We start from the raw sequence: 27,979 nt of genomic DNA, 5'->3' as shown, positions 1-27,979 counted from the left end.
CTGAAGAAACAGAAACAATAGCATCACAAGTCAGTGATTCATCTGTATTTTAATAAAATGATTGTTAGAATTACAATTTAAAAAAAAAAAAAAAAAAAAAGTTCTGGAACTAGCCTTAAGGCTCTTGTGCTTTCCTGCTTGGCACATCTCTGCAACATTGTGTGCAAGTCTGGTGGTGGAACACAGCACCAGCACTTTATCCTCTGAAGAACAGTGTTGACAAGTTTACCCAACTGGTCAATATATTAACCGCATCTCTTAGGGTTGTTTTGTAGCATAAGGCATCATGTCTGTACTTACAAACTGAGCATTAGTACAGATGCAGTGACAGCTTGTTTCACATTGTTTGAAAGATTCTGTTCATAGAGTTTGAGCAGAACTTCTACGTACGTACAGTGATGTGAAAAACTGTTTCAGATCATTAAACAAATTTAAATATTAGATAATGATAACACAAGTGAACACAAAATGCAGTTTCTAAATCAAAGTGTTTATTACTTATGTCAAGATGCGTGGCAAGAACCGGGACCAAATGCAGGATTTTCCCATCAGAGTCGGTGTGTTTATTTACAGTGAGAAATGTGAACAATCGTGAAACAGAAGGAAAGAAGTGGTTTTGGTGAACGTGCTCCTGACTCCCGCTCCATGCTCATGGTCCATGGTTTGACAGGCAAACAGTTCCTAAACTCTGAAGACAAACATAAAAAAGACAGCTTCTGAAGTCGTTCAAAGGGCTAAGCAACTTTGAACGACTTCAGAAGCTGTCAGAGGAATGAGGACCCAAAATGTAGGACTTGATGATGAAGGCAGTGCGTTTATTTACAGTGGTGTAAATCCAAGCAACAATAAATACCTTGTGCGATCCCGACTCCTGTTCCGTGTCTTCTCCTTTAACCCGTGCTCCGTGCCCGTTCCCTGTGTACTGTCCGTGTGCTGCTTCCTGGTCTCCACAATTCCTCCTGGGGAAACACAAAGGCAGCCGTGAGTACAACACCTGACGCCAGACCTTGCACATAAACCGAGACTGACGGGAAGTCAACGATCCAGCGTCGAGGAGCTCTCAGCCACACTGTTTTGAAGCTCCTCTGATGAAGCTAGATCGGCGCCAGGTGTCATAGTACGGCTGTGTGCCGGCAGGAATTGGACCGAAACGCAAACTCACTGGAGACAGGACGGAACTCAAAATGGCAGCTTTTATTGCTGAACACAAAAAACAACAAAATCTAAACTGGGAAGACTCTAACAAAACACACAGGGAGCTACAGGTAGAAACACACAGCATGAGGGTACGACACGACAGGGAGCACAGGAAAACACAGGGCTTAAATACACAGGGGAGTAATTAGGAAATGAGCAACAGGAGGGAGACACAGCTGGGAGAAATTAGGCTAACGAGACAGGAGAAAGGTAAAACTGAACACATTGATATGAGACATGAACTTTCAGAATAAAACAGGAAACTAACAGACAGAACCAGAACGGACACTGAACTTGGCAGGCAGACTCACGAGCAGACACAGTGACACCATGGACAGACAGAGGGAACACAGGCAGGCATGAAACAAGCACACTAACACATAGCAAACCTAAACAAAAGACAAGGCAGAATAAACAAGTATATAGAAGAATATAAAGAAACACAAAACATCGAGTCCTCAGACTCAGGACCATGACACCAGGTATGTGTGGAGATTCCTGGGTGTGACCGGTAGCTGGCAAGGCTCACCAGAGCTGAAAGTGCCTGCCATGACTGCACCCACACACCTGCCAAAACACAAGCATGGACACAGGACAGCAGAAGCACAGAACACATACATATAATATAATAATAATAATAATAATAATAATAATAACAACAACAACAAGTCCATACTGCACACGGACCCCGAGTCCCTGGAACCGGGTCCGTGACACACACTGATCCCAGAACAGACCGCATGTACAAATCAAGTTCTCTCTTTAGTTCGTTTTCATCCTCCTAGTCCTCCTCATCTCCTTGTAACCCTGTTTTTATTCCTTGGGATGAAAAAGCAAAAAGGGGCCCGAATCTACTCCTGCAGGAACAATCGGTCATTGTTTGTTTTTTAAACTGCTGAGATATGAAGCGATCCTCGCTTGTTTGTCTCTAGTTAGTCTGCAGTTTTTATGTTAACACAAATGCATGAGTATTTTACTGACTCACTAACTGACACTGGCACTATCGGCGGTTTAGAGGTGGCGTATGTACACAGATTGAGGAGGATCTAAGTATGACGTGGATGACAGAGGAAATCGGGCATGGCCGTCCTGTCAAAGTTCATTCCCACTTTGAGTTTTTGTTTCAGAGACGGTTCAGCCTGATGTAAATTCACTGCCAGAAGAAAAATACCCTATAAATCTATTAGCAGCTATGGTTTAGGCAGCAGAGCGTAAACTAACACGTCACTTGGAGATAACTGTAGATTTTTCCTTCATGGTTTCAAATGTAAGCTGGCTGATTTGGTTCATTTTTGTTTTTTGTTTTAAACTGAGCAAACCTGGTCTTCTCCTGAGGACTGCTGCAGGTATCAGAATCAGAATACTTTATTGATCCCTGGGGGAAATTATCATGCAAGCATCTTAATTTAATAAAAAACCAACAACAACAAAAAATAATAAAAAATAGAATGAAACTCATTTCAGGAGACAAATAACATGATGTGTCCAGGACCGTCCTCCTCTGCATCCCTGCTCAGGACATGAGCCCTCATGTTTCATGTCTGCTCACCTGGGCTTCCAGTGTCAGACGTCTTACACAAGCTCAGCTCGTAGATCCCAGTCACTCGGTTGCTATAATGAAGCAGAAGTTATGAAGAAGGAAACTTTGTAACAGGGCAGATATCTTTGATTGTGAAACAGAGATGGCCACAGTACAGCAGCCCAGATTTACCAGTCAGGAGTTTTGGAGTATCCAGTCCCAAAGAGGTTCTTGAGAGAACGGGGTGGGGAAATCTTGGCGTCTTGGGATTAAAAGACCGTGCAGAGGTCTTTGGTGATAATGGCAGGCTGGATGCAATGGTCCAGCTGCAGAGAGGAGATAAAGGGTGTGTGTTAGACACGATGACATCAAGAGACTTAAAAACACGTACAAACAGGTACAACATGGCGGAGCAGCGGCTGACCTCCAGATACGCAGATAAGGTCATGTAGATCTTCTCTCCATAGGGAGTGACGCGGTTGAGCAGGAGGGAGTTGTGCAGGGAGCTGTCCCACACTGCCTCAAAGTCCTGAAAAAGACAGAAAGAGCAAAAGTTAGCTTGACAGCATTATTTTTTATGAAGTCCTACTTGGTGCTAACATTACAGGGTCTCTGTTTACAGCAGTGTGTCATGTTGTTAAAAAAAGTGAGTGACGTGAGCGCAGTTCTGACATATCAGGAAGTGAACACAGTGACTGAAGCGGTGTTCACATTCATCCTTTAATCATGACAAAACGTGAGGAATCACACTGAGGTGAGACCTTGACAACAGACAAATCAGGAGCCACAGAGTGTCAAGTGTCAGCCGACACCAATGATAAGAAAGAAATTCATTTACAGACACGTGAAAAAGCAGTTTAAGGTTCTAGATCTGGATGATTACAACACATCATTATTTATTTAAAGCAACCCAAAATGCACAAATGACTATAACCAAGTACATCCTGTGATTCAGCAGCTGATAGAACCAACTTTAGCAGCAAAAGCTTGAGGTAATCATTTTTTATTAGTGTTTCACAGCAGTGTGGACGGATTTCTGGCCCGTTTGTCTTTACAATGTTTCTTCGGTTCATTGAAGTTTGCAGATATTTATTCATTCACAGCTTTCTTAACGTTCAATTATGTTGAAGTCTCAACTTTGAGCCACTGCAGCACCACTCTGTTGTTGCTTTGCTGCTGCGCTCTGGAATCACTGACCCAACGATGATCTCTTTGACTCTAGAATACTTCATGGCTCACTCAGTGACCTGGACACTTTGCAGCTTCTTTGGCAGCAAAAAAAGCCCAAATAATCATCACCCGAGCAAAACCGTTGGTATGAGGTGTTTTTGCTGATATGCCGTGTTTGGTTTTCACCAATGTTGAAGCTGTGCATTAGGGCTTAGCTTTTCAACTTTGCAAACCTAACCCATGCTGCCATGTTGTATTTAGAGGGAAAATGGTTTCTCCTGGAAGTCTTTCCAAACAGGCCATATTTGTTGAGTCTGTTTCTAATTGCACTGCCATGAACTCCAACATTTAGCATGCCTGTAGAGCCTCAGATGTCTGGGGTGAATTTTCTGGGACGTCCACTCCTGGTAAGATTGGAAACAGTCTTTGATTTTTTTAACTTGCGAATAAATTTTCTTGCTGCAAAATGATCGACTTCAAAGCCTTCCCACATTCATGGGTATCAACAACTGCTTCTCTCCTCCTCAGTATGTTACCACTTACCTGAATACGCCACACCAGCAAACTGACAGTAGTGGTTACACTTACTGATGATCTAGTGCACTTGATTAGCACTTGGCTAATACTGACCCTCTTAAATAATTATGGAAATAGTCTTGGATGTACTTAGTTTTTGAAACATCTGAATTTCAGCTCAGTGTGTGTTAAATAAATAATGACCTGGTATAAAGTGTTATGTGTTGTTCATCTGAGGTTGCATTTACCTCATATTAAGACCTACTAAGGACCTGATTTTTTTTAATTATGTCCTGATACATAAATCCAGAGAGCTCACATAACTGCATATGCTCAGAATAGACAGCACACATGGATACATATTACTGCCTTGAAGCAGCAATCTTAAGACCATCACTATGAGCTCCATACAAAGTTACACTGTTCCTGTTATTAACAGCAGGGGGCACTATCAGCCACAGACTGAGAGCCAGATATGCTCTGCTGGTGCCTCATTGGCCTCATTGTTACTGAGGAAAGACTCTATAGTGAGAAACAGCTGAGGGGGAAACATTGATCTGGGAACGTCTGAGTGTTACAGAGGATATACATAGCACTGTGGTTCAGTGTCACACAATCACAAACAAATACAGCAAAGTACTAAAAAGGGTGCTGCCTCCAAAGATCGCTTTTACTGGTTTGGAGTTTACATTTACATTTACAGTAATTGATTACACAGCGGTGGAGAGTAGACTTTATCAAAGTAGATGTCTTTCTGAAAGCGCTGTAACTAAGTTTAAGAATATAATCCACCCACTGTTATCATCTTCAATGCCCTGTACCAACATAGAGCAGAGCAGCTATCTGAACGCTACTCCAACAGAGGTCGATTATCTTGTTAATAATTTCACCTCCTCACTACGTACGACTCTGGATACTGTAGCTCCTGTGAAAACTAAGGTCTCAAATCAGAAGTACCTGACTCCGTGGTATAATTCTCAAACACGTACCTTAAAGCAGATGACTCGTAATCTGGAGAGGAAATGGCGTGTCACAAATTTAGAGGATCATCATTTAGCCTGGAGAAATAGTTTGTTGCTTTATAAGAAAGCCCTCCACAAAGCCAGAACATCTTACTATTCATCACTGATTGAAGAAAATAAGAACAACCCCAGGTTTCTCTTCAGCACTGTAGCCAGGCTGACAAAAAGTCAGAGCTCTTTTGAGCCAACAATCCCTTTAACGTTAACTAGTAATGACTTCATGAACTTCTTCACAAATAAAATTTTTATCATTAGAGAAAAAATTACCAGTAATCATCCCACAGATGTAATATTATCTACAGCTACTCTTAGTACCATTGATGTTAAGTTAGACTCTTTTTCTCTAATTGATCTTTCTGAGTTAACTTCAATAATTACTTCCTCCAAACCATCAACGTGTCTTTTAGACCCCATTCCTACAAAACTGCTCAAAGAAGTCCTGCCATTAATTAATTCTTCGATCTTAAATATGATCAACCTATCTCTAATAATCGGCTATGTACCACAGGCCTTCAAGCTGGCTGTAGTTAAACCTTTACTCAAAAAGCCATCTCTAGACCCAGCAGTCTTAGCTAGTTATAGGCCAATCTCCAACCTTCCTTTCATATCAAAAATCCTTGAAAGAGTAGTTGTCACACAGCTAACAGATCATCTGCAGAGGAATGGTTTATTTGAAGAGTTTCAGTCAGGTTTAAGAGCTCATCACAGCACAGAAACAGCTTTAGTGAAGGTTATAAAAGATCTTCTTATGGCCTCTGACAGTGGACTCATCTCTGTGCTTGTCCTGCTAGACCTTAGTGCAGCATTCGATACTGTCGACCATAATATCCTATTAGAGCGATTAGAACATGCTGTAGATATTACAGGTACTGCACTGCAGTGGTTTGTATCATATCTATCTAATAGACTCCAATTTGTGCATGTAAATGGAGAGTCCTCTTCACACACTGAGGTTAATTATGGAGTTCCACAGGGTTCAGTGCTAGGACCAATTCTGTTTACATTATACATGCTTCCCTTAGGCAGTATCATTAGAAGACATAGCATAGATTTTCACTGCTATGCAGATGACACCCAGCTCTATCTATCTATGAAGCCAGATAATACACACCAATTAGTTAAACTGCAGGAATGTCTTAAAGACATAAAGACCTGGATGGCCGCTAACTTTCTGCTTCTTAATTCAGATAAAACTGAGGTTATTGTACTCGGCCCTGAAAAGCCTAGAAATATGGTAGCTAACCAGATTCTTACTCTGGATGGCATTACCTTGGCCTCCAGTAACGCTGTGAGGAACCTTGGAGTCATTTTTGACCAGGACATGTCTTTCAATGCACATATTAAACAAATATGTAAGACTGCTTTCTTCCATTTGCGCAACATCTCTAAAATTAGAAATATCCTGTCTCAGAGTGACGCTGAAAAACTAGTTCATGCATTTATTACTTCCAGGCTGGACGACTGTAATTCATTATTATCAGGATGTCCAAAAAACCCGCTGAAAAGCCTTCAGCTAATCCAAAATGCTGCAGCAAGAGTCCTGACAGGGACTAGAAAGAGAGAGCATATTTCTCCTGTTTTGGCTTCCCTTCATTGGCTTCCTGTTAAATCCAGAATTGAATTCAAAATCCTGCTCCTCACATATAAGGTCTTAAATAATCAGGCCCCATCTTATCTTAATGACCTTGTAGTACCATATCACCCTATTAGAGCACTTCGCTCTCGCACTGCAGGCCTACTTGTTGTTCCTAGAGTATTTAAAAGTAGAATGGGAGGGAGAACCTTCAGTTTTCAGGCCCCTCTTCTGTGGAACCAGCTTCCAGTTTGGATTCAGGAGACAGACACTATCTCTACTTTCAAGATTAGGCTTAAAACTTTCCTTTTTGCTAAAGCATATAGTTAGGGCTGGACCAGGTGACCCTGAATCCTCCCTTAGTTATGCTGCAATAGATGTAGGCTGCCGGGGGATTCCCATGATGCATTGAGTTTTTCCTTTCCAGTCACCTTTCTCACTCACTATGTATTAACAGACCTCTCTGCATTGAATCATATATGTTATTAACCTCTGTCTCTCTTCCACAGCATGTCTTTTATCCTGTCTTCCTTCTCTCACCCCAACCGGTCGCAGCAGATGGCCGCCCCTCCCTGAGCCTGGTTCTGCCGGAGGTTTCTTCCTGTTAAAAGGGAGTTTTTCCTTCCCACTGTTGCCAAAGTGCTTGCTCATAGGGGGTCATATGATTGTTGGGTTTTTCTCTGTATCTATGAAGCGCCTTGAGGCGACTTGTGTTGTGATTTGGCGCTATATAAATAAAATGAATTGAATTGAATAGGAGGCTCAATAACGACAGGCATGAATGAAGACAGATCAGAACAGCTGTTTTATCACAGCATCCAGTACCAACACAATCATCCACACTCAAGAGCCTGTTGGCTTCAGAGTCAGCAGCTGAACCGAGTGGTGCGTTTTCAGTGTGATCTCACAAAGTCAAATCCCTTTAATGATGTTCTGTCCTGTCTTCCTCTATCAAAAGCACACAAACACTATAAAACATTGTTTCTGTGCTTTGGGGATTTTGTTTTCTGTAGGCTGCTCACCTACAACCACCTCATGAACATCTTTCCAATGGAGCTCGCTGCTCTTCTCGTGGATGAGGGTCACTCTGATCCTCCGCTGGATCTCCTGCAGCAAACATAACAGGAGCTCAGGATCACAGTGAGCACAGCTAGAGCAACATTACGCTTTAAAAGAAGATATTCAACTGTGTACAAAGGAAGCAGTTACCACTGTGCGAGTAATAAGAAAACAACATGTGCACCAATCCTGTACCTGGTGCAGCAGGTAGGTACCATGACAGGGCAGGCCTCCACTGTGATCCACGATGGCTGGGATGTACCTGTGCATGGAGGGAGGAGGTGACACAACATCCCAACTTATAATATTCTTCCTGGAGATAATTTTTATGGTTCCTTTAAAGCTTGTGCGTGAATATAACACTCCAGGTGGATACTCACTCTCCAGTGGGCTCCAGCTCGCTGATCTCAAACCAGACCAGCAGGTCGTACTTGCTGACACACTGACCCAGGTTGGATTTGGTGATGGTGTTCAACTTGGTGGCTGCAACTGCCACGCACGCACGCACGCACGCACGCACGCACGCACACACACACACACACACACACACACACACACACACACACTCAATGTTATCAAGCTGGAATTTGTCTGAATTTAAGAGAAGATGAATAAAAGTGAGGAGTATTTACTACATGCTTTGGGTGACTAAAAGGAGGATGGATAGGTGACATGAAAACACTACTGACCCTTTATACTGAGCCAATAGCTCACACACTTCTATTAAATCTGTCTAAAGAGCCAGTAATCACAGAGGATAGATACTGGAAGCAAACTGAAATGTTAGGAGGAACTAAATCACACATTACAACACCAGTGGCAGCACCCTGCTGTCTCACACATCAGGTCCTCATGGTCCTGTTGAAACGGGCTAATCGCTAAAGCTCACAGTTGCATTCCTCTATACTCAATATGATCGAAAAAAACAATTTTAACAAACAATTAAAAAATGAACAAGTAAAAGATCTACTATAGCCAAAAGAAGACCATTTACAGACTATAGCGCTGTGAACAAGTATTTGCCTCCTTTCTGCTTTCGTATCTTATTCCATATTTGTCACACTTACACGTTTCAGATCAATACATTTATAACATTAGACAAGAACGTGTTAGGATGCCTGGGTCGTTGACCCAGGGTTTTGAGTTTATTATATTATTGATCATTTCCAGTCTTTGGTTTCTTTGAGTTCTGTCTTATGGTTTATGTCTCTGTGTTCTCTAGTTGCTCTGTCTCCCCTGTCAGCTGTATCCCCTTGTCAAGTTCGCGTCTCTGTGTTTTGTTTCCTGTTTTACTTTGAAAGTCGGTGTCTCATGTAAATGCGTCTGGTTTTGCTTCCTTTGTCTCGTTAGGCCTGATTTGCCCTAGCTGTGTTTCCTTCCTGTTACCCATTCCCTGATTGCTCCCTCTGTGTATTTAAGCCCTGTGTTTCCCTGTGTTTGTGCTGTGAGCCATCTAGCTGTGTGTTCTGTCTGCGTAAGTGTATTTTGTAGTGATGGCCAAATGAATCTTTCTGAAGCTTGTGTTGAAAAATGGTTCATTACTCAAAGCTTTTCAACACAGTCCTCTCTGGTGACATCTGGTGGCCACAAATATTAAGAGCAGCTTGAATCCACAAAATAAAACCAGTTGCTTCATAATGATTGCCCACTTGACAGAGTGGAGTTCTGTCTGATATTGGGCCGCGGTGTTGCTTTAAACGTGTATTTTTGGGTGGTTAAAAAAATGTGGTTTATTTGTTTAATAAATAATTTTGACCAGTAAACTCTCCTTGTTTAAACATGCACCATTGTGTGGTCTTTCTTTGCTTGTGACTTCTTGATGTTGGTAAATAAAATAATTGAAAAATACCACATTACATATAATATACATATGATAATGTACAACACATTATGGAGTATGCTTCTGCTGTGAGGTCCTGTCTCCATGCACTTATGCAATTAACCGCTAGACGGGTATATTTATAAATAATATTATATTAGGGAAATTTCCCCAGACATATTTTTGACCTGGGGGGAGAATTGATTGTGAGATGGAAAAGGAAAATGCTTATGAACTTGCAAATTAAAAACATGATGCATTTAAAGTAGCCCTTTTTCATTTTTATTTAAGAAGAGAATTTGTTTCACTCTGCGATGGCCGAACCTGTTCCTTTTCATGGAGATAATTTCTCCTGCCTTAAGGGAAACCCCTTCACATGGCACAGAGGAGGCTGGAGTGCAGAGAAACTGGTAGAGATGCAGTTATACAGTCTACCTGGGCCCCACAAACTATCAGATAAAGAGAATAAATAAATCCAATTGCTGCACATTTGGCAGACTAACATTTTCAGATTAATTAAACAATAAAATATATATTTTTACAATATTACATGTAAAGAGTCAAGTGGAAGTTTTTCTAAAGTTATTTAATGATATTTATATTATGGAAGCAGATTTTTGACATTTCACCTTTTTCCCGTTTTCAGATATAATAAACAGGCACAAAACAAAAGCAAACGGCCAGAACACAAAGCTGGAAAACCCACCCGATTGACAAAAATCAACTCAAAATTCTCCCACACAACAGAACCCCCTCTATTCCTCGCTGGCTCCAAATCTCTCAGTAGAAATATCAGTGGTTTGCTATCTGTCACCATCAAAACGCTCCACAAATCCCACGAATGATTTATTTCCTTATAAACCATTGAATCAGACACCGAAGCAGTTAGGTTCTAAATGAAGCTTCGGACGTCACTGATCACGTGACTCTGGCCAAACGAATCAAGCTTCGACACAGTGCTTCTGAAGCAGTGTCACTAGTATTTTGTATTCCTAGTTTTGTTGCCTTTGGGTCCTTTTCCTGCCTGCACACAGCCGTTCACATAACAGAATGTCTAATATTAAACGGCAGTTTTCAAGGGCAAAACGCTATCCAAACATACTTGGTCCTATATGAAAAAGTAATTGCAGCGAAAACCTGATACCTTGTGTGTCACCTCTGACACCAAGAACTGCAGCAAGCGTTTGGTGCTAGAGGTCACATTTTGAGTTTGTGAAGATATTTAAGGTAGACACACGTAATTAGCGACAAGATGAGTAAGGATGAAGTTATTGGACTGTATCAAGTTTAATAACTTCATGCATACCAGTGACATCGCGTCGCCAACGAACACCCCAGTGGCTTCAAGCCTAGGCTTAGCCTCTACAGGAGAGGTTTCAGCCATGAAAAGTGTGTCCATCACAAGCCCACCACCATAATCTCAGGCCTTGAAGCAACAATCATGAAAACTAATCTTAACTGAGAGTGTTGGATGTCCTCATTGTTGCAGAGCACATGGACAGCATACTCACCTGGTTCTGTGGGCCAGCAGCACATGTCACACCATCCATCACCCTTGTCATCACATTCAATCTTGGTCTGAGAGACATCTGAAGAGAAACAGAGCAACTTCAGAGAAGAAACTGAAGCTAATCAGTACATGCTTTCAGGACCCCCCTTGTACCAACATTGTGTCCAACAGCCTCCACCACAAAGTTAGCAGATTTACCAACAACGCCTCCTTCCAATCCAATTCACTTTAATCATGCATTAACAATTCGTTGGCTGCTTTTAAAATACAAAAAAAAACATAGCTCAGAGTATAAATCCCTTTGAGGCAATAATAATTTTAGGTTACTTTACAAAAGTAAAAAGAAAAAAAAGAAATGGTACATTTTAAAATCCTTTGTTTATGGACAGAATTCTTCCTGTTGGACACAAGAAGCAGACTCCAAAAAAACTGAGACTCTACAGAAGTCTGATTAGGCTGCTGTTCATGCAACTGGCTCACTGTGGTGTGACAATAGTGCGTTTTCTGTAAACAGTTTGCAACAAAAAACTGAATGTCCTTCACGTGATCCAAAGTGGGGCCTTCAAACAGTCCAGCACCTGGAACTGTTAGTGAGAGTCGCGATTTGTTCAATCATTTTTTGAATGCTTCTGTGGTGATCTGATTTCTATCATTGTTTTGTTTTTTTGCTACGACGTCTTAAAACTTTTCTCTATCGTGAAGTACTGAGAATGTTTATATTATAACTTTGGTTATACACAAGTCATTTTATATGTTTGCGTCTTTTTTTTCTTTTCTTTTTTTTTTTTACCCAATCAGTCGATTTATGGGTGTAACTATAGTTTTGATTAATGGAGTCTGGTGCGGAGCTGCCGTATATGAAGGTTTTGTGCTCTTCTTCCCGGCAGTCCCCTTAATGCACGCTGGGATGGGCCGCAGTGGTTCTTGTTCTTTTTTGCGGCCTTTTTCTTTTTGGGGGGTGGGGTTCAGTGTTCTTGGTGTTAATTTTGTTTTAACCTTTTTTATGCCAGTCCTTTGTATTATTTTTCACCAGTCCATATGTCATACCACCTCTCATTTAGATGCGGGGTAACAATGCTACTGGTTTAGGAACATGTCCTTTGACGTTTACATCCTGGAATTGCAAGGGCTTAGGCAGAGCTTTGAAACGTGGGAAGGTTATGTCACATTTGAAGCATTTATCTTCTGATATCGTTTTTCTTCAGGAAACTCATATTCACTCCAATGAACAGAGACGTTTAAGAGCAAATTGGGTGTCGCAGGTTTACCAGTCCACTTTCACATCTAAGGCCAGAGGTGTTGCTATACTCATACGGAAAACCACTCCATTTATATTTGGATCCGTCGTTACTGATCCGGGTGGGAGATTTGTTTTGGTCTCTGGGTCCATTAACTCTTTCCCACTGGTCTTGCTAAATATCTATGCCCCTAATTTTGACTGTCCTGACTTCTTTTCCAAAATATTTTATCTAATTTCTGAATATAATATGTCTAGTATAATAATTGGTGGCGATTTTAACTGCTATTTTGATCCTGTTTTGGGTAGATCGTCTACAAAAATAGCCCCTACTACTAGATCCACGGCAGTTTTGAACAATCTGGTAAAATCACACAACATGGTAGACGTTTGGAGGCTTCAGCATCCAAATGACAGGCAATATTCCTTTTTTTCATCTGTATGTCATAGCTTTACCAGAATAGATTACTTTGTTACAGATTCTAGACTACTACCCAGTATTGTCAGCTCAGCTAATCATCAAATCTTGATTTCTGACCATGCCCCACTTACCATGAAAATAGATTTTAATTTACAGCCTCGAATTTTTAATTGGAAATTCAATTCTACCCTTCTGTCAGACAAAACTTTCTCCACTTATGTTTTCACTGAGATTTCAGATTTCTTAAAACATAACGACAATGGTGAGGTCTCTGATTCCACTCTTTGGGAATCTTTTAAGGCAGCATTGCGTGGCAAGATCATTTGCTTTCAAACATTTTCAAAAAGAACTACATTAAATCGTCTGTCCCATATTGAGTCTGAATTGTCAACATTAGAGGAGGCACTTCGCCAATCTGATACTGAGGACATATCTAATGCTATTCTGAAACTAAAACTCGAATACAATCATATTTTGGGAACCCAAGTCGGTAGCGATATTATTAAATTGAAACAAAGACACTTTGAGTTGGGAGATAAACCCCATAAATTATTTGCCAGACAATTAAAAGATGTGCAAGCCCATCGCACCATACACATAATTGCCTCCTCTACCGGTGAATTAATTACTGATCCTAAGCTGATTAATGACAGATTTGTTGAGTTTTTCAGCACACTGTATTCTTCTAAATCGAACGCCACTCACTCTGAGCTTTTTAGCTTTCTTAACTCTCTGAGTATTCCAACCCTTACAGAATCTGCCACCCAAGTGCTTGATGCTGATTTCAGCATCACAGAAGTCAAAGCTGCTATCCTTTCTTTCCCTAGTGGTAAAGTCTGCGGACCGGATGAGTTCAACATAGAGCTGGGCGATAGAACGATAACGATATGTATCGCGATATAACTTTTTCTCGATAGAAAAATTAAACTATCGCGATAGACTTCGCCGCTCTTGTCCTCTTAAAAAAAAAAAAAAAGGAACAGCCAATCCAAATTACGTAGCGCAGAGCCGAACCAATCACAGCCCCAGCGTCACGTCACGTGACTTGTTACGTACAGCACAAGTGCCAAGCCGCACATGTGTATTTGTTTGGGAAGCAGCCAGCCACCGGGTAATGGAGGAAATGAGTGTGCCGACTAGAAAAATCAACAGAGCGTGACCAAAGGTTACCGAAGAGAAAACAGATGATGGTTCCAATGCTGGAGAGATTGTCGAACGGAAGAGCCATAGAAGTTCTGTAGTGTGAAGGTATTTCGGCTATTTCAAGTCTGACAAAAAACAGAGTAGCGTGCACTGTAAATTGTGCCGAAAGCAAGTCTGGAAATACAATAAACTGGTGCATGCGCTACGTCCACACGTACCCGGGTATTTTTGAAAACGCAGATTTTTCTATGCGTTTGCACCTTTCGTCCACACGTAAACGGCGTTTTTGGTCACTGAAAACGAAGATTTTTGAAAACTCCGTTTTTGCTTTTACGTGTGGACCAGAAAAACGGAGAAAACGCAGCGTCAAAGGTGTGCGCATTTTTTGACGTCACACTGTGCGCCACGTTATTTTTTCAGTGAAATGAATTTCTACAATAATGTTACTGTTAATTCTACTCTCTGCAGTGTTTAAATGCTTACATATTACTGTCCCTCCACACATACAACTCGGTTCTGCTTCTATGCCCCAGCTTTGTTTACTTTTTCCCACCGAGGCTTCTAGACTTCTGATTGGCCAACATTTCTGCACAGTTAGGAATCTAGCGCCACCTGCTGCTTTGGCATGTTCATAGCAGCGTTTTCCTTCATTTCTCCCTTTATGTGTGGACGGGATTATTTTTTAAAACGAAAACGGAAAATCTCCGTTTTCAAAAATACCCGTGTACGTGTGGACGTAGCCTCAGTCTCTGACTGGAAGCGCTAATTCGTCATTCGGCTTTTGTCAGACTAAAGTAACTGTTAAAACTGTTTGAAAAGCTAAGCTATACAACAAGGAGAGTTTGAGAATTTCCTTTTAGTTCTCAGTTTATTTGATATTGACAAAAGTTAGTCAATTTTGTCTGTTCTTCTGTAAAACAAACTAAGATTTATTTTTAGAATTAATATTTTGTTTCTAAGTGGAATTGACAATTTAGTCTGTTTCGTTTGTTCTATTTTGAAACTTAAACGCTTTAGCACCTGCCTTTTGTGTAGTTTGCAATATTTGCCTTTATTTATCTGAAAAAGTCTCATGTTCCTTAAGTACATCTACCCTGTTGAACTTATTATGGGAAATAAATATTTAAATAAAAACAAGCTGCTGATTATTTCACATTTTACTTGTGAGCAACGGCACATTTAAATCTTACAAATATAGTTATTTGGCTTATATCGTGATAGATATCGTTATCGCCTGAAATGAAAAAAACATATCGTGATATGACAAAATCTTATATTGCCCAGCTCTAGTTCAACATAGAATTTTATAAAGCCCATATTGACATAATCGCTCCACTTTTACTCAGAATGGTGAACTGCTCTATTGCACGGGGCTCTTTCCCTGATAGCATATATGATGCCCACGTTTGTCTTCTCCCTAAGAAGGACAGAGACCCCACCAATGTGACTTCATATCGCCCACTTAGTTTATTAAACTGTGATCAAAAAATCATTCCAAAAGTCTTGTCTTCACGCCTTAATAAATTTTTGGGCACTTTAATTCAACACGATCAAACTGGTTTTATTCCAGACAGATTTGCTTTCTCTAATACCCGTTGTCTATTGAATGTACTGTATGGAACAAATCCTCCAAATTCAGCTGTTATTTCATTAGATGCACAACAAGCTTTCGATCAAATTGAGTGGAAATACCTGTTTGCTACACTTGAGAAATTTGGCTTTGGTAGTAATTTTACAACTTTGGTACGTATGCTTTATGCACGGCCAAGATCATCGGTACTGACAAATTTTGATAGATCACATCCGTTTCTACTTCACCGGGGGACTAGGCAGGGTTGCTGTTTATCTCCACTGCTCTTTGCTCTAGCTATGGAGCCTCTGGCCATTGCAGTTAGAAGCAGCTCTGATATTCTAGGTATTAGTATTCTCTTTTTAGAGAACCAGCTCTTTCGGCTCCGAACCGGCTCTTCAGGTTGTTTTGTTGCTTTAATTTATTTATTATTAACAATAATATAAAAGTATGCACAAAAGGAATTACTAATGTAAAAAAAAAGTGGTTTTATTTATATATGTTTATATATAAATATATGCGGTGGCTCTTAGAGACAAAACACGTACGAACTCCAAAACACATTTCTAGCATGAACTGAACTTCCAAAACAGCATCCTGGAGCACTTCTGTTGTGTTTTGAGTTTTTATGTGCTTCTGAGTTTGTACGTGCTTCGGAGTTTGTACGTGTTTTGGAGTTTTTACATGTTTTTACGTGTTTTTTTATGTGTTTTGGAGTTTGTACGTGCTTTGTCTCTAGGGGCCACTGTTAGTGATGGGTCAGTTGCGAACGAAATGGCTCTTAGAGCCGGCTCTTTGACGTGAACGACGCGAGCCGGCTCCTTATCGCGAGCCGTTTTTTTTTTTTTAAGTTTTTTTCTTTCTCTCACCCTCTCTCTCGCACTTTTTTCCCGCTTCACTCAGCATGCGAGCCTTGCTTTGCGCTGGGAAGAGGGGGGAGGGGCGATAGTTAAAATCAGTAGCACAAGAACAGAGCGGGAGGGAGAGAGAGAGAAAGAGCCAGGGACACCAACGTCACATTAGAAAGGTATCCGGTTGTTCAGTCTGATGTCACTAGCCGTGTCTGGACCTAAACTCTGCTGCAGGTCCATATATCAAACGATCACTATGGCATTACTGAGAGTTGAAAAACTGTCTAAAGTCTTTCATCTTTAATAAAATGATCAGCGTTCTGCTCTACCAGGTGTAACAATTGAGTTTAACATCCAGGCATCCATGAAAACTGAATTTATGACATTTAACGGAGTTAGAAGTTAGCAGGGAGTTAGCTCGCTAGCTTCTATCTAAATACAATATAGCATGTCCTGACTGCGGGGTTTTGGAAACAAATTAAAACATACAGCTCTGTTATCACTTCCAACATAAATGAAGACAGAAAACTAAACAGCAGTGACGTTTGTAGAGTTACTGAAGTTGGGCTAGCTGGTATATAATGATGTGCTACGTGACCACTAGCGACACAGCTATGTTAGCATAATATAAACAAGCTAAAGAAGTCCAGACGCTTTTCTTTGCAAGCTCCTTTGACTACGATGACCTGGATGACTGAGAACCTTCACAGACATAAACAAGCTAACTTTTTTTCCTCTCGATAAAAGTTAACGTGAGTGTTCTCGGTGGTCAGGAACAAATGTAATCGCATGGCAGGATGCTGTAAAAGGACCAAACTTCAGCCAGGAGAACAACTGAGATAATCCATCCACAATATGAGCTTAGTCATTCATATACTGCTGCATGGGCTGGGCTGTAGTTATATCCTAAGGTTTTAAAAACTGAGCTTAAATAAATGATTAGCAGCAATAAAAGCCGAGGGAGGTCAACAGTGATCACTGACTGTTTTAGGAGCTTTTTGAGATTAAATAGAAGAAAATACATAACATTAAACATGTTAACAACACAAAAGCCATATTAAACACAGACTACTTTAGGCCCGGAAGTAGGATTTGTCATGTCATCACTTAACAATCGGATAGTAATCATCCACAACTATTTTCAGTTGCAGATGATAAAGGATTCAGAAAGTTTATTCATGCAGGTCCATATGACAGAGAATGTGCATGTTCGTTTTGTTTTCACATTATAATTTATATTTATTTACATATATATATATATATTTATATTTGTGGTTTGCAGTGTTTTGTGTTGTTTCACTTTAAATTTGTAAAAGGAAAAAGCTGAAAATTTAAATAGTTAAAAGTTGAAATGTGAATAGTTGATTTATGTATTTTATGATTTATTTATTACGTTTTATGTGGAGTGAATAAATAAAAGTATATTTACGGTGGCTAGTGATGGGATTTCCGGCCCACAGGTTGTCATCAACTTTCAGCCCCGATAAGGCGGCCCATCACGATCATCAGTCCGGATTTACAGAAGAAGCTGACATCCAGCACAAGTTATCGAGAACAATGGCCAACAACATAATGCACATATATTTGATTTTTAATTGCCATTAAAAGTCTTTGAAAGTTATGACACGCTAATGTGGGTTCTTCTGTAGATCATACACGCAGAAAAAAAATCATGTTAATAAAAACAGAATCAGTGAAGTTTGTATGAAACACAACATTTGTGCTACTGCCAAAACCTTCTGTCCATGACTGTGTATCATGATACTTTTCTAGCTTTTTAAGTGAAGGGCTGCTGCCAACATATTGCTTGAAGGTTCTGTGCAGTTTATATAGAGCAGGACAGACATTTGTGTTTTCAAATGAAAGGAAAAAAAATCAAACAGGTGAGGCGTTGCAATAAAATAAATGTTAAATAAATGATTTTTTTAGTGCTGCTACCTGCCTCTTCATAGACACTTATCCTAAATACCAAGATGTCTTTTTGTGAAAAGAACTCAAAAATAAAAATAAAACGTATTATGATGAGGTAAACAAAAGTATATAGTTCATTATATGTACACTTGTTTACTGCCTTATCATATGGTAGAGTTTACAGGCTGAAACGTTAGACTTTTAAAGCAAGTAGTCACATGTATTCAAGCATATTGGTTTCAGAATCTGTGCAATTCTTTTGAACCTATTTTAATGGAAACATGTCAAATAACAGCAAAAATCTGACTTGTGTATATATGTTAAAAGTGTGTGTAAAAATAATAATATGTTGGCTTTAGATCATATATTTGTAATCTCCCTGTGAGTTTAAGGCAAGCATGGCCAATCATTATGAACTGCTTTGGCTTTAAAGCATCAGTGTACACAAATCAGTAATTCCTTAAAATCTCCAGAAAACAAATCTAAACAAAAAAATCTGAAAGAGACTTTTGTTCATTTATTCATTTATTTATTTTGCTTTCTGATGTAGATGTCTTCGTTTTTATTTCAAAAAAATAATTCTCTAGCGGTGGTCCTCGGCCCAGCTGTGGTTAAAGGTTTGGCTCTTGCCGTTTTCGCAGTTGGTTCTGGCCCTCTTATTTGATGTCGCAAAGATGTTTTCATCTGGCTTCCTCTTAATTGGCAAGATGGAATTTTGTGTCCTGTAGCTAGTGGTTGCGCAGGATGGAGCCATAGAATCGTGGCATTTCTGCTGGTCATGATCTGACCTTTCATGTTGGTACAGTGTTTCTCTGCGCACATCTTTCCAATTTGTCTTTTTTCTTTTAAGATCTGGGTCACTCGTATCCTTTTCATTTTCCTGCAGATGCTTTCTTTTACACTGTGCTTTCTTTGGAATTGTCTCAGAATTTTCACTCTGACTGGACCTGACTAAATTGTTGCTGTTCCTCTGAGTTGAATGGGGAGAACTGTTTTGGCTGTGGGGGATCACTCGTGTTTTTCTCTCTGCTGCAGAGGGAGGGAAGTTCCTTTGAGCAGATTGTCTGGTGTCAGAGGTGGGCTTCTGTGCAGACTCTGTCCTGCTGGTATGGAAACTCTGTCCTGGCGTCTCTTTCTTCTTTGTCCTTAAGTAGTTGATGTGCTCATAGCAGGACTCAACATAGGAGCTACTCTGGCGTATCCATGCAAGGTGGCTCAGTTTTGAAAAGGCATGCTCAAGGACCTGATTGGGTGTCATTCTATTTTGGGGATTGAGGTGAAGCAAGTGCTTTACCATTTCTACAAACATCAGGATATCACACCTTTTTGCAGTTGCATCTGCATAATCCTCATCTTCAATGATCTCGGTATATAAGAGTTCATCCAGAGACTTCAATTTTTTAACTCTTTTGTCAACAAACTCAATCCCAAACTCCTGGAAATATTGTTCAGTTGTCTTGAGTTTCCAGTGGTAGATGTTGTCGGAATTGAACTCCCTGCAGAAATACTTTGCAGTCTTTTGCCCATAGTTTAACATTTCCTCTGGGAGTTCTCCTTGAGTCTCCGTTATGTATTTTAGTATGGCATATTCACTGTATCCCGGGTACAGCAAGTAACCAGTGTATAGCGACACTGCCATGCAGCGCTTCAATGAGTCATCTGTTTGCACATGCAGGAACATAAGAATGATGATGCAGCCTTGACATGAGGTTTGACAGGTTGCCTGAAACAGTGAACACCTCAGACACGCAGCCTGCCGTGGACAGCAGAGAGATGATCACAAGAACGGGATCACAATCAGCGACATGCTTTTTGTTTTTAACCCGACCTGTTGACATTGAGGCATCTTGAATGATGAACACTTTATGAGGAAGTGATGTGGTGCATGAGCACAGCTGAGCCTGGTACGATGAACCTGGAGGTAATGTAGGGAGAACAGGGTGGAGAAAAGAGGCGTCCTAGAGACGCCACAGAATCCTTCTATACTTTAAAAGTAAAACATGAATACACAGCTCTAATTACAAACCTCTTGCCTCCCCTTCTTTTCTATTGCTAACTTTCTTTCTCTTATGTCACCAGGAGATATATAAGCGCTGCATTAAGCTGTCACATAGTCCAGTCAACAAATACTCTTCCACCTCAGCGAAACCATCCACATCAGGTCGAGATAGACTCACAGCTAGGCCAGTTACTCACACAAATTGGCATCATCGACCCACAAATTTGATGCTTCAGTGCATTTTGGACATCTCTGCAAAGCAATCGAGGTACACACAACATGATGGGAAGGTGTCCGGTCCTCATCAGGACTTAAAATTAGGTAAATAAAACTTCAGATCAAGAATGACACATGACATATTACACCATGTCATTATTTACTTAGTGCTTCTATAGAGTATCAGAGGGTAAGTAACAGCCAGGTGCTGCTAATCAAATCAAACTGATTATCAGTAAGAGTGAGCTCTATAAAAGCAAAGTCTTTGCTTGTCTGGAGCATTCAGGTGTGCGCCGGAGATATCAGACACAACTATCGCTGCCTCTCTACCTCGAAAGTGTTATAAAGTAATTTCCAAACAATTTGACATCCAGAGCTACAGCGACAACATTTAAGACCGCTGCCTGTCTTCCCAGAGGTGGATGTCCTGAGAAATTCCCAAGATCAGGCGATACGATGCTCAGAGAAACGACGAAAAACCATATACACTACAGGCCTCGGTTAGTGTTTTAAAAGTTAAACTTCATGGGGGCGCTCGTGTACACTGATGGAGTAGGACGCACTCTTCTCAGCTCCGCACTTTTCTTCTTATTTTCCAACAATTTAACGCGACACCCTGCATCTTTACTTAACTGGTCAACAGCACTACTGCCTTGCATCGACTACGATAAATACTGGACGACATGCCGCCTAAAAAAGACGCAACACACTGCCAGAAAGCAGTAGCTGAAAATTCTGCGAGCACCGACGCCATATTAGCAGCTATCGCTAGCCTAAAAACTTCTATGGAGACCCGCCTTGACACAATTGAGTCTATTCTGTCTAAGCTCCAGGCAGATATCCGGTCATCCGAACAACGTCTAGATGTTATCGATGAGTCGCTTACTACATTGGACTGCCGTGTTTGTATGCTGGAAGCTACATGCAAGAAACTAATGGCGGCCACCGATAACCTGCGTGGCAAGCTAGGCCAGATGGAGGCGCGCTCGCGTCGGGCCAACATTAGGATTGTTGGAGTGAAGGAAGGTGCTGAGGGCGGTAAGGGCGGACTTTGTTTCATCCCTGCTGCTGGATGTGTTGGGGAAAGACAACTTTATTAAGCCGATAAAAGTGGAGAGGGCACACCGCACCCTTAGACCAAAACCAACGGCTGGCCAGCGACCGAGGGCTATCATAGCCAAGTTGCATCATGACAAAGACGTGTGGCATGTCCTGCGTCTGGCACGCCAACGTGCACCGTTGAGCTGCGATGGAGAGAATCTGTCCATCTTCCCCGACTAGGTCCTTGCGCAGCGGATGGCCTTCAATACGGTCAGGAAAAAGCTTAGCGCCTCCGGAGCGACGTGCAGTCTGCACTACCCGGCCCAGCTTCGGGTAGTTCACAACAGCATCACTAACACGTTCAAGTCTCCTACTGAAGCTGAACGTTTTGCGGACTCACTGTAATTGTGACCTGGTAATATATTTGTTCATGTTGTTGATGCGGCTGTATTTTTGAACATTCTCACTCTTCTCGCTGAGCTTCTCTAAGTTACAGTAGCTTGTGTTAGCATATGTATGTCACACAGTGGAACTTTGTATTTATCTTGCATGTTGGTCTTCCAGGGATGAAAAGTGTGTCCATCACAAGCCTACCACCATGATCTCAGACCGTTCTGGCCCCTGTTTGTTATTTTACAGGGCCCTGACGCGAGAGCAGCCGTGGTGGCATCGCATGACGGACTCCGATGCAGAACGCGAGCTGGGCTGGGATGCGATGGACCCAGTGAAGGGACAAGAGGAGGATTGGAGGCTTCTCCTCGTCTGCCGGGGACGAGGCTGGCGTTGACTCCGCTCTAAAAAAGGAATTCCTGGCCTGCTGGTGGACCCATAATAAACATGTGGCATAATTAGACCAGGGGATTTTAGTAAACATAGAAAATTGTATTTTTACTAGTTTTAGAATCGGGTTTGTTTATTCCTGGGGGATTTTAGTTATTGATAACATTTTATTGTGTACGTTTTTTAAGGGTGTTTTTATTTGTGCTCCCTGGCCTGGAAATAAACGGTTTCCGATCAGACCTGCTTCATCTTTGTGCCCTTGGTATCTGACTCGCTTGCTCCCCCATGCATTTTAAAAGAATCCTTCTCTTCAGCATGACATTCTGGCACAGCTTTAGTGTCTGCGTTACATGTACACAAAGACAGAAACGTTCAATGATAAAAACACACAGTAGAATAAAATTGTAAGAAGACATCAGTTGATGCAGTTTAAGGACACTTGTTCTTCTGTGCAGTCTCACCTGGAGCTCACGTTTCTAGTTCATGACATCATGACCAAAGATTCTTCGTTTAATAGTTTAAAGATGTCCGTGAATGCACTGCTAACTGCTCTTCACCCTTATAAAAATCAACATGCATTTAGAATAAGAAACACTTTTACAAAACCAAAAGCTTCACTGTACTTAGTAATTTATGTCTAAAAAACAGGTTCAGTTTGTAACTGAGAGAGCGGCTCGGTGGTGCTGAATTATATTTCCAATAGAAACACAATTTCATATGTTGTAGTAACAACACACTGCCACAAGATGGCAGCCTAGGCCTACTTTACCATGCTGTTCCAGTAAAAAAGAAAAAGTGACAGAGCCCTGAAAGAGTGACAGTGACACTTTTTATGAACTCATCTGTAATGTGTCACCTTTTCTGTAGAATGAAGAAGTGCTTCCCTTCTTTCAAAGTAAATACAGGCTTACAAAGATCCTCTAAACATGTTTCTGAAATAATCCTAAACACAATCACTAAATCAAAAATGCAAGAAACTATTTATTTAATCACTCTTCTTAACTTAATTCCTTAACTTAGTAAAAAAAAAATAAACAAAAACTTTTCTGCTGTCTCACCTCTGTCAGTTTTCATGCTTTTGCAAGAACAGGTTGAGGCGCAGGTGGAACTTTGACTTCAGTGTGGTTTGTATGTGCAGGCAGGAGTGTGACATCTCAGAACAGCAGAGGATTGTGGAGCATGGTGACTCCTGCTGCGACGCCCCCGTCTGACTGTCCTGAGCTCTTGGTCCTCAGCAGACGGTCCACACACTCATTCATCACCATGTCTTTACCCTGCCTGTAAGAAAACCAAGAAAAGGCTAACATTAGAAACAGCCACCAACCAATCCCTTTTACTCCACCACCCAAAAACCAGTGAGAAACACTAACTAGTATTAACTTGGAATCAAAGTCCACTAATCCCCAGGCTCCCAGCATAACATACAGTCCGACACAAACTCCACAAACTGTCTTGCTTCAGCTGACTTTCCTTCACCTTCTCTCCAGACAATCTGTTGTGCTCTTTTCAGCACAAAGCCACACTCCTGCTCACTGATCCTCACCTCTTTTTAACCTAGTCTCAGCAACTTTGTCCCATAGCTCGCACATCCTTTCCACCTCCATCTTTCTTCCCAGCCAACTGATACATACCTTTTCTCCTTCCTTAAAAGCCAGCCTAAGAAATACGATTTTATAAACGCCCCATAAATGAAACTGCCATTTTCAAAAATCGTATCATCCAAATTCATGCAGCGTGGCTAAATTATGAATGAATTACAAACCCGAGCTTCCTTGCTAACATGATTAACAGCTAAATACTATCATAGTGGAGGTGTAAAATTACTGCTAAAATAGCTCATATGAACCCTGATACTGGACTATGTATTTATCAAAACAAATGATCTGATATTACAAACTAATGATTGCTTTTTACAGTATTAACCCAGAGTGATGTAAGGCAGGGTGGTTAGTCAGCCATAACCTGGGCCCTATTTCAGGAAGCCGGTTTAGAAAACTCAGAGTGAAAAACGATACTCAGGGTTGAGTAACCCCGAACTGTCGAACTCGGAATATTCGGTTTCAGAAAGGCTGATAACAATTAGTTCAATCAACGCGGAGTTGCTTTAACCCCAAGTTAAGCGCGCGCACGAGGATACATAAAGCCCTGATTAGTGGAGCACAGATTAAGCGAGTCACCATGGAGACGGAGGGAAAGAAGGCGCGGTCAATGTATCTTACAGCGCTTGAGGCCGAAATTCTGATGGCAGTATAGGGCTTTGGAGCGTGATGTCACGGGGGTGGGCGATAACATGCAAATTTTGCGGAAAAAAAGTAACACAGCCACAGCTGCAAAAGAAAGGGAGCATGCATGGCAAAACATGGCCGACAGAGTCAATGCATGAGTGTTAATTTAAACATTGATCTAGGGATTTCCACCCATTTAACACGTTATTTTATTTTATTTTATTTTTTATTTCATACATTTGATTTTGTGATGTGATTTGAGCGCAGGTGCAACCCAACAGGCCCCAAACGTTCCTGGCAGCAAGTAAAAATGAAATATAAAAATATAGTCCAAACAGGTAAGGTGTAATTGTATTATGAGCCATAGTGCTTGGTCTGTTTGTCCTATGTAAATCAATTGCAGTTAGAGGCTACATTAATTTCCCCTCTGTAAGCACTTATTGAAATTATCTGAGCACATTACAAGTACATATTTGCTTACTCTGTATGCTCAAATGTGACCCGTTATAGCCAACAGAAAAAAAGCGGAGGCCTGAAAAACAGGTGGGGGTCCTCCACCACCACCACTCACAGAGGCTGAGCAGTTGGCTTCCACATTTGTGATAATGTTGGCAGCATCACATATGATCTTCACAGTGCAGAGAACACAAATTAGCATCCATTACTATAATGAAATAATTTGTTAGTTTGAAATGCTACAGGGAACTATGTACCTGTACATTAATGCTGTGGAAAGACTTCCTGTTCACATAGTCTCCTTCATTTACTGAAGGAGCAATGATTGGAATGTGAGTGCCATCTGTACAGCCAATCACGCCTGGGAACCGTGAGAATAAATGTAAAATTTAAGTAGTAGTTCAAATATCACCACATCATGAATTAAGTTTTGTTCATCCTGATACCTGCAATTTTGTGGCATCCCTCTTTGATAAATCTTGTGGGTCTATGACCGGGGAACATCACAAACGAGTACAGGAGACGTTTCAGTGCAACTGTAACATTCCTGACTGCCTGACAGACGGTAGCCTTGGGAACGTGCTCAGCGTCACCAATATTATACAGAAAGCTCCCGTTTGCAAAAAACCGAAGTGCAATACAAATAATATGTACAGAACTGAGAGGATGTCCGCGATGTGTCACATGAGCAATATTAGGCCTGAGGATGTTATTCAAATAAATTCTAGATTGTGCTGAAAAACGGTAACGTTCACACAGGAAATCATCAGGAAATGATAAAATGTCCAAACGCGCTCTAATCACTCTCTCCCGGCGGAGAGCTCTGCAGAGAATTTGGGCTTCAACATCTACTGGCTCTTCAAGGAAGGAGCACGCCATGTCTGACACTTCCTACAGTCAGGTTTCCGACAAAGAGGCGGAGAAAGTTAGGGTTAGTTGAAGTAAACCTGCTAGGGGGCAGGTTAGCTTCACGGAGTGTGTTGTCATAGTAACTCGCTCAGAATTAATCTAAACTCGCTTTGTGAAACCGAAAACCCAGAGTTTTCGTTAACTCAGGGTATACTTACTCAGATTTAGCTCTAAACCGGCTTCCTGAAATAGGGCCCTGCTGACAACTTGTATCTGGTAGCTTTTTCACATCCTGATCAATGTTGTTGTCAAGTGTGTCTCATATACACTATTATCTCAGTCACAGTACAGCATGCATGAATCACAGTAGATATACAGTAATGCAAAACAGCAGGCAGTCATGTATGTGTCGTCACTGTTTTGACTGAGGCTAGCTCATACATGGAATGCAAGAAAATGCTGCATGTGTGTGCAGATCCACTCATGCACTGCTTAAACTTCCCTAGTTTAACAAATGGTGAGCAATAAACAGAAGTTTTCAACATTTTTAAAGATGCTTCTATCCCCCCGCTGTACCTCCTCCTTCTCGCTGAGACTCCAAGACAAACCGTTCTGCTGCTGACAAGGCCACTGATACTGTTTTGTCCCTCTCTGGACCCTGTAGACGAGCGCAACCACAGGAATAAAATGCAAACGATATTGCTTACACTGAACAGCAACACCCAGGTGAGGATTATCTAATGCCAAATTTTCCAAACAATGAAAAAACCGTGCCCTTTTTCTCACCATGTCTAGAGTGTAGAGGTCAGCCAATGTCGCTCGGATCTGCTGCACAGCTTGAGGCTGGTCTGGGAAGAATCTGTCCAGGACTCCAGGTCTGGGGAGCACTTGCTGAACCTTCTTGGTACCAGCCAGGTGAGCGCTGATATCTGGACACTTCACAGCTCGAAAGCGCTCCATGAGGAGACGAGCATCCCAGCTCTGCAACTGAAAATAGACAATGAATTCTCTGCTTGTCTTTTTATCATTAGATGTATTTCTGTATTAAAAAATTCAGTTTATTGGGCCACTTTGTGCTAGAAGCATTTTTCCAGCATAAGACAGCCTCTATCATTTCACTAACTTTTGGAATCTTATTTCACTGCTGCTAATGACGTTTCACAAACTGTCACAGGTTTTTTAGCTTCGTTCGCATAAACTTTCTTGTGGTTGAGATTCCCGAGAAAACAGCCAGCACACTGACCAGCAGAGGGTGACAACAGTTGGTTTATAATACGCTGAGATTTGACAGACAGAGACAGAAGAATGAAGGAGAACAACACAGAGTCACGCTATCAAGGAGAAGCTGGACGGTAGATTCAGCAGTTTGGCTTGAAACTTGCAAACTGTTTTAACTTGTTATGTCCGATTAAGTTTTCCTTCCAGGATGCTCGCCAGTTTTCTTTCACTTGTTTCCTGTTCCTGCCAGCCAGTGGCGTGTCCAGCAGGGTGGCCTGGGGGGGGCACAGGCCACCCCCCCCAACCAGACTGGCCACCCCAGGTGCCACCCCAAAGGCAAAACAATAAAATTCAATCAAATATCAAATGTCCGATTATGTTTTCACGGTGAAGCTCAGATATCCGAGTGTAAGTGAATGCAGCATCGGCTTCTGCGCTTTGTGCATCACGTTAGCAAAGGTAGGAGAGCCAAGCACGAAAGACGGCACCGCAGGAAACAATTTTTCGGTGAAAGAAAATGAGGCCAGAATAAATGTCCCGGTAAGTAATATTAAGTTTGTTGAGTTTAGTAAACTTCGGCGAAATTAGAATACCAAGGAAAAAATAACACTTGAAGAATTATTGCAGCCGTCGAATATTTCAGACAGTATGCTACTGAGGGCAGCTAACATAAGAGT

General features: G+C 41.2%; 1 protein-coding gene across 2 annotated transcripts; it reads right to left on the bottom strand.

Moving 5' to 3' along the window:
• Nucleotides 1–106: 106 nt before the first annotated feature.
• On the bottom strand, nucleotides 107–27,073 carry LOC105940711 (kinesin-like protein KIF1B). Of its 2 annotated transcripts, XM_076886870.1 has the most exons (13): nucleotides 26,871–27,073; nucleotides 26,661–26,742; nucleotides 23,613–23,832; nucleotides 11,387–11,464; nucleotides 8,437–8,545; nucleotides 8,252–8,318; nucleotides 8,020–8,104; nucleotides 3,141–3,245; nucleotides 2,909–3,042; nucleotides 2,747–2,808; nucleotides 1,030–1,764; nucleotides 854–959; nucleotides 107–761 (listed from the first exon to the last, which is right to left on the bottom strand). In XM_076886870.1, the coding sequence occupies exons 3-8, from the start codon at nucleotides 23,626–23,628 to the stop codon at nucleotides 3,238–3,240; spliced, it is 363 nt and encodes a 120-aa protein (XP_076742985.1). In that variant the 5' UTR covers nucleotides 23,629–23,832; nucleotides 26,661–26,742; nucleotides 26,871–27,073; the 3' UTR covers nucleotides 107–761; nucleotides 854–959; nucleotides 1,030–1,764; nucleotides 2,747–2,808; nucleotides 2,909–3,042; nucleotides 3,141–3,237. The 2 variants fall into 2 exon arrangements, with proteins under 2 accessions (XP_076742985.1, XP_076742986.1); XM_076886871.1 differs by lacking the exon at nucleotides 1,030–1,764.
• Nucleotides 27,074–27,979: the final 906 nt, after the last annotated feature.

The sequence above is a fragment of the Maylandia zebra genome, linkage group LG7 (assembly GCF_041146795.1).
Source record: "Maylandia zebra isolate NMK-2024a linkage group LG7, Mzebra_GT3a, whole genome shotgun sequence".
Taxonomy (NCBI): Eukaryota; Metazoa; Chordata; class Actinopteri; order Cichliformes; family Cichlidae; genus Maylandia; species Maylandia zebra.
This window is presented reverse-complemented; position numbering and strand designations above follow the sequence as displayed.

Excerpts from the sequence above, each read along its gene's own strand:
- LOC105940711 (XM_076886870.1), bottom strand. Across the intron at positions 8,546-11,386 it reads CTGCTGGCCCACAGAACCAG|TTGCAGCCACCAAGTTGAAC; the intron begins GTGAGTATGCTG and ends CGTGCGTGGCAG. Across the intron at positions 8,319-8,436 it reads GAGCTGGAGCCCACTGGAGA|GTACATCCCAGCCATCGTGG; the intron begins GTGAGTATCCAC and ends CTCCATGCACAG.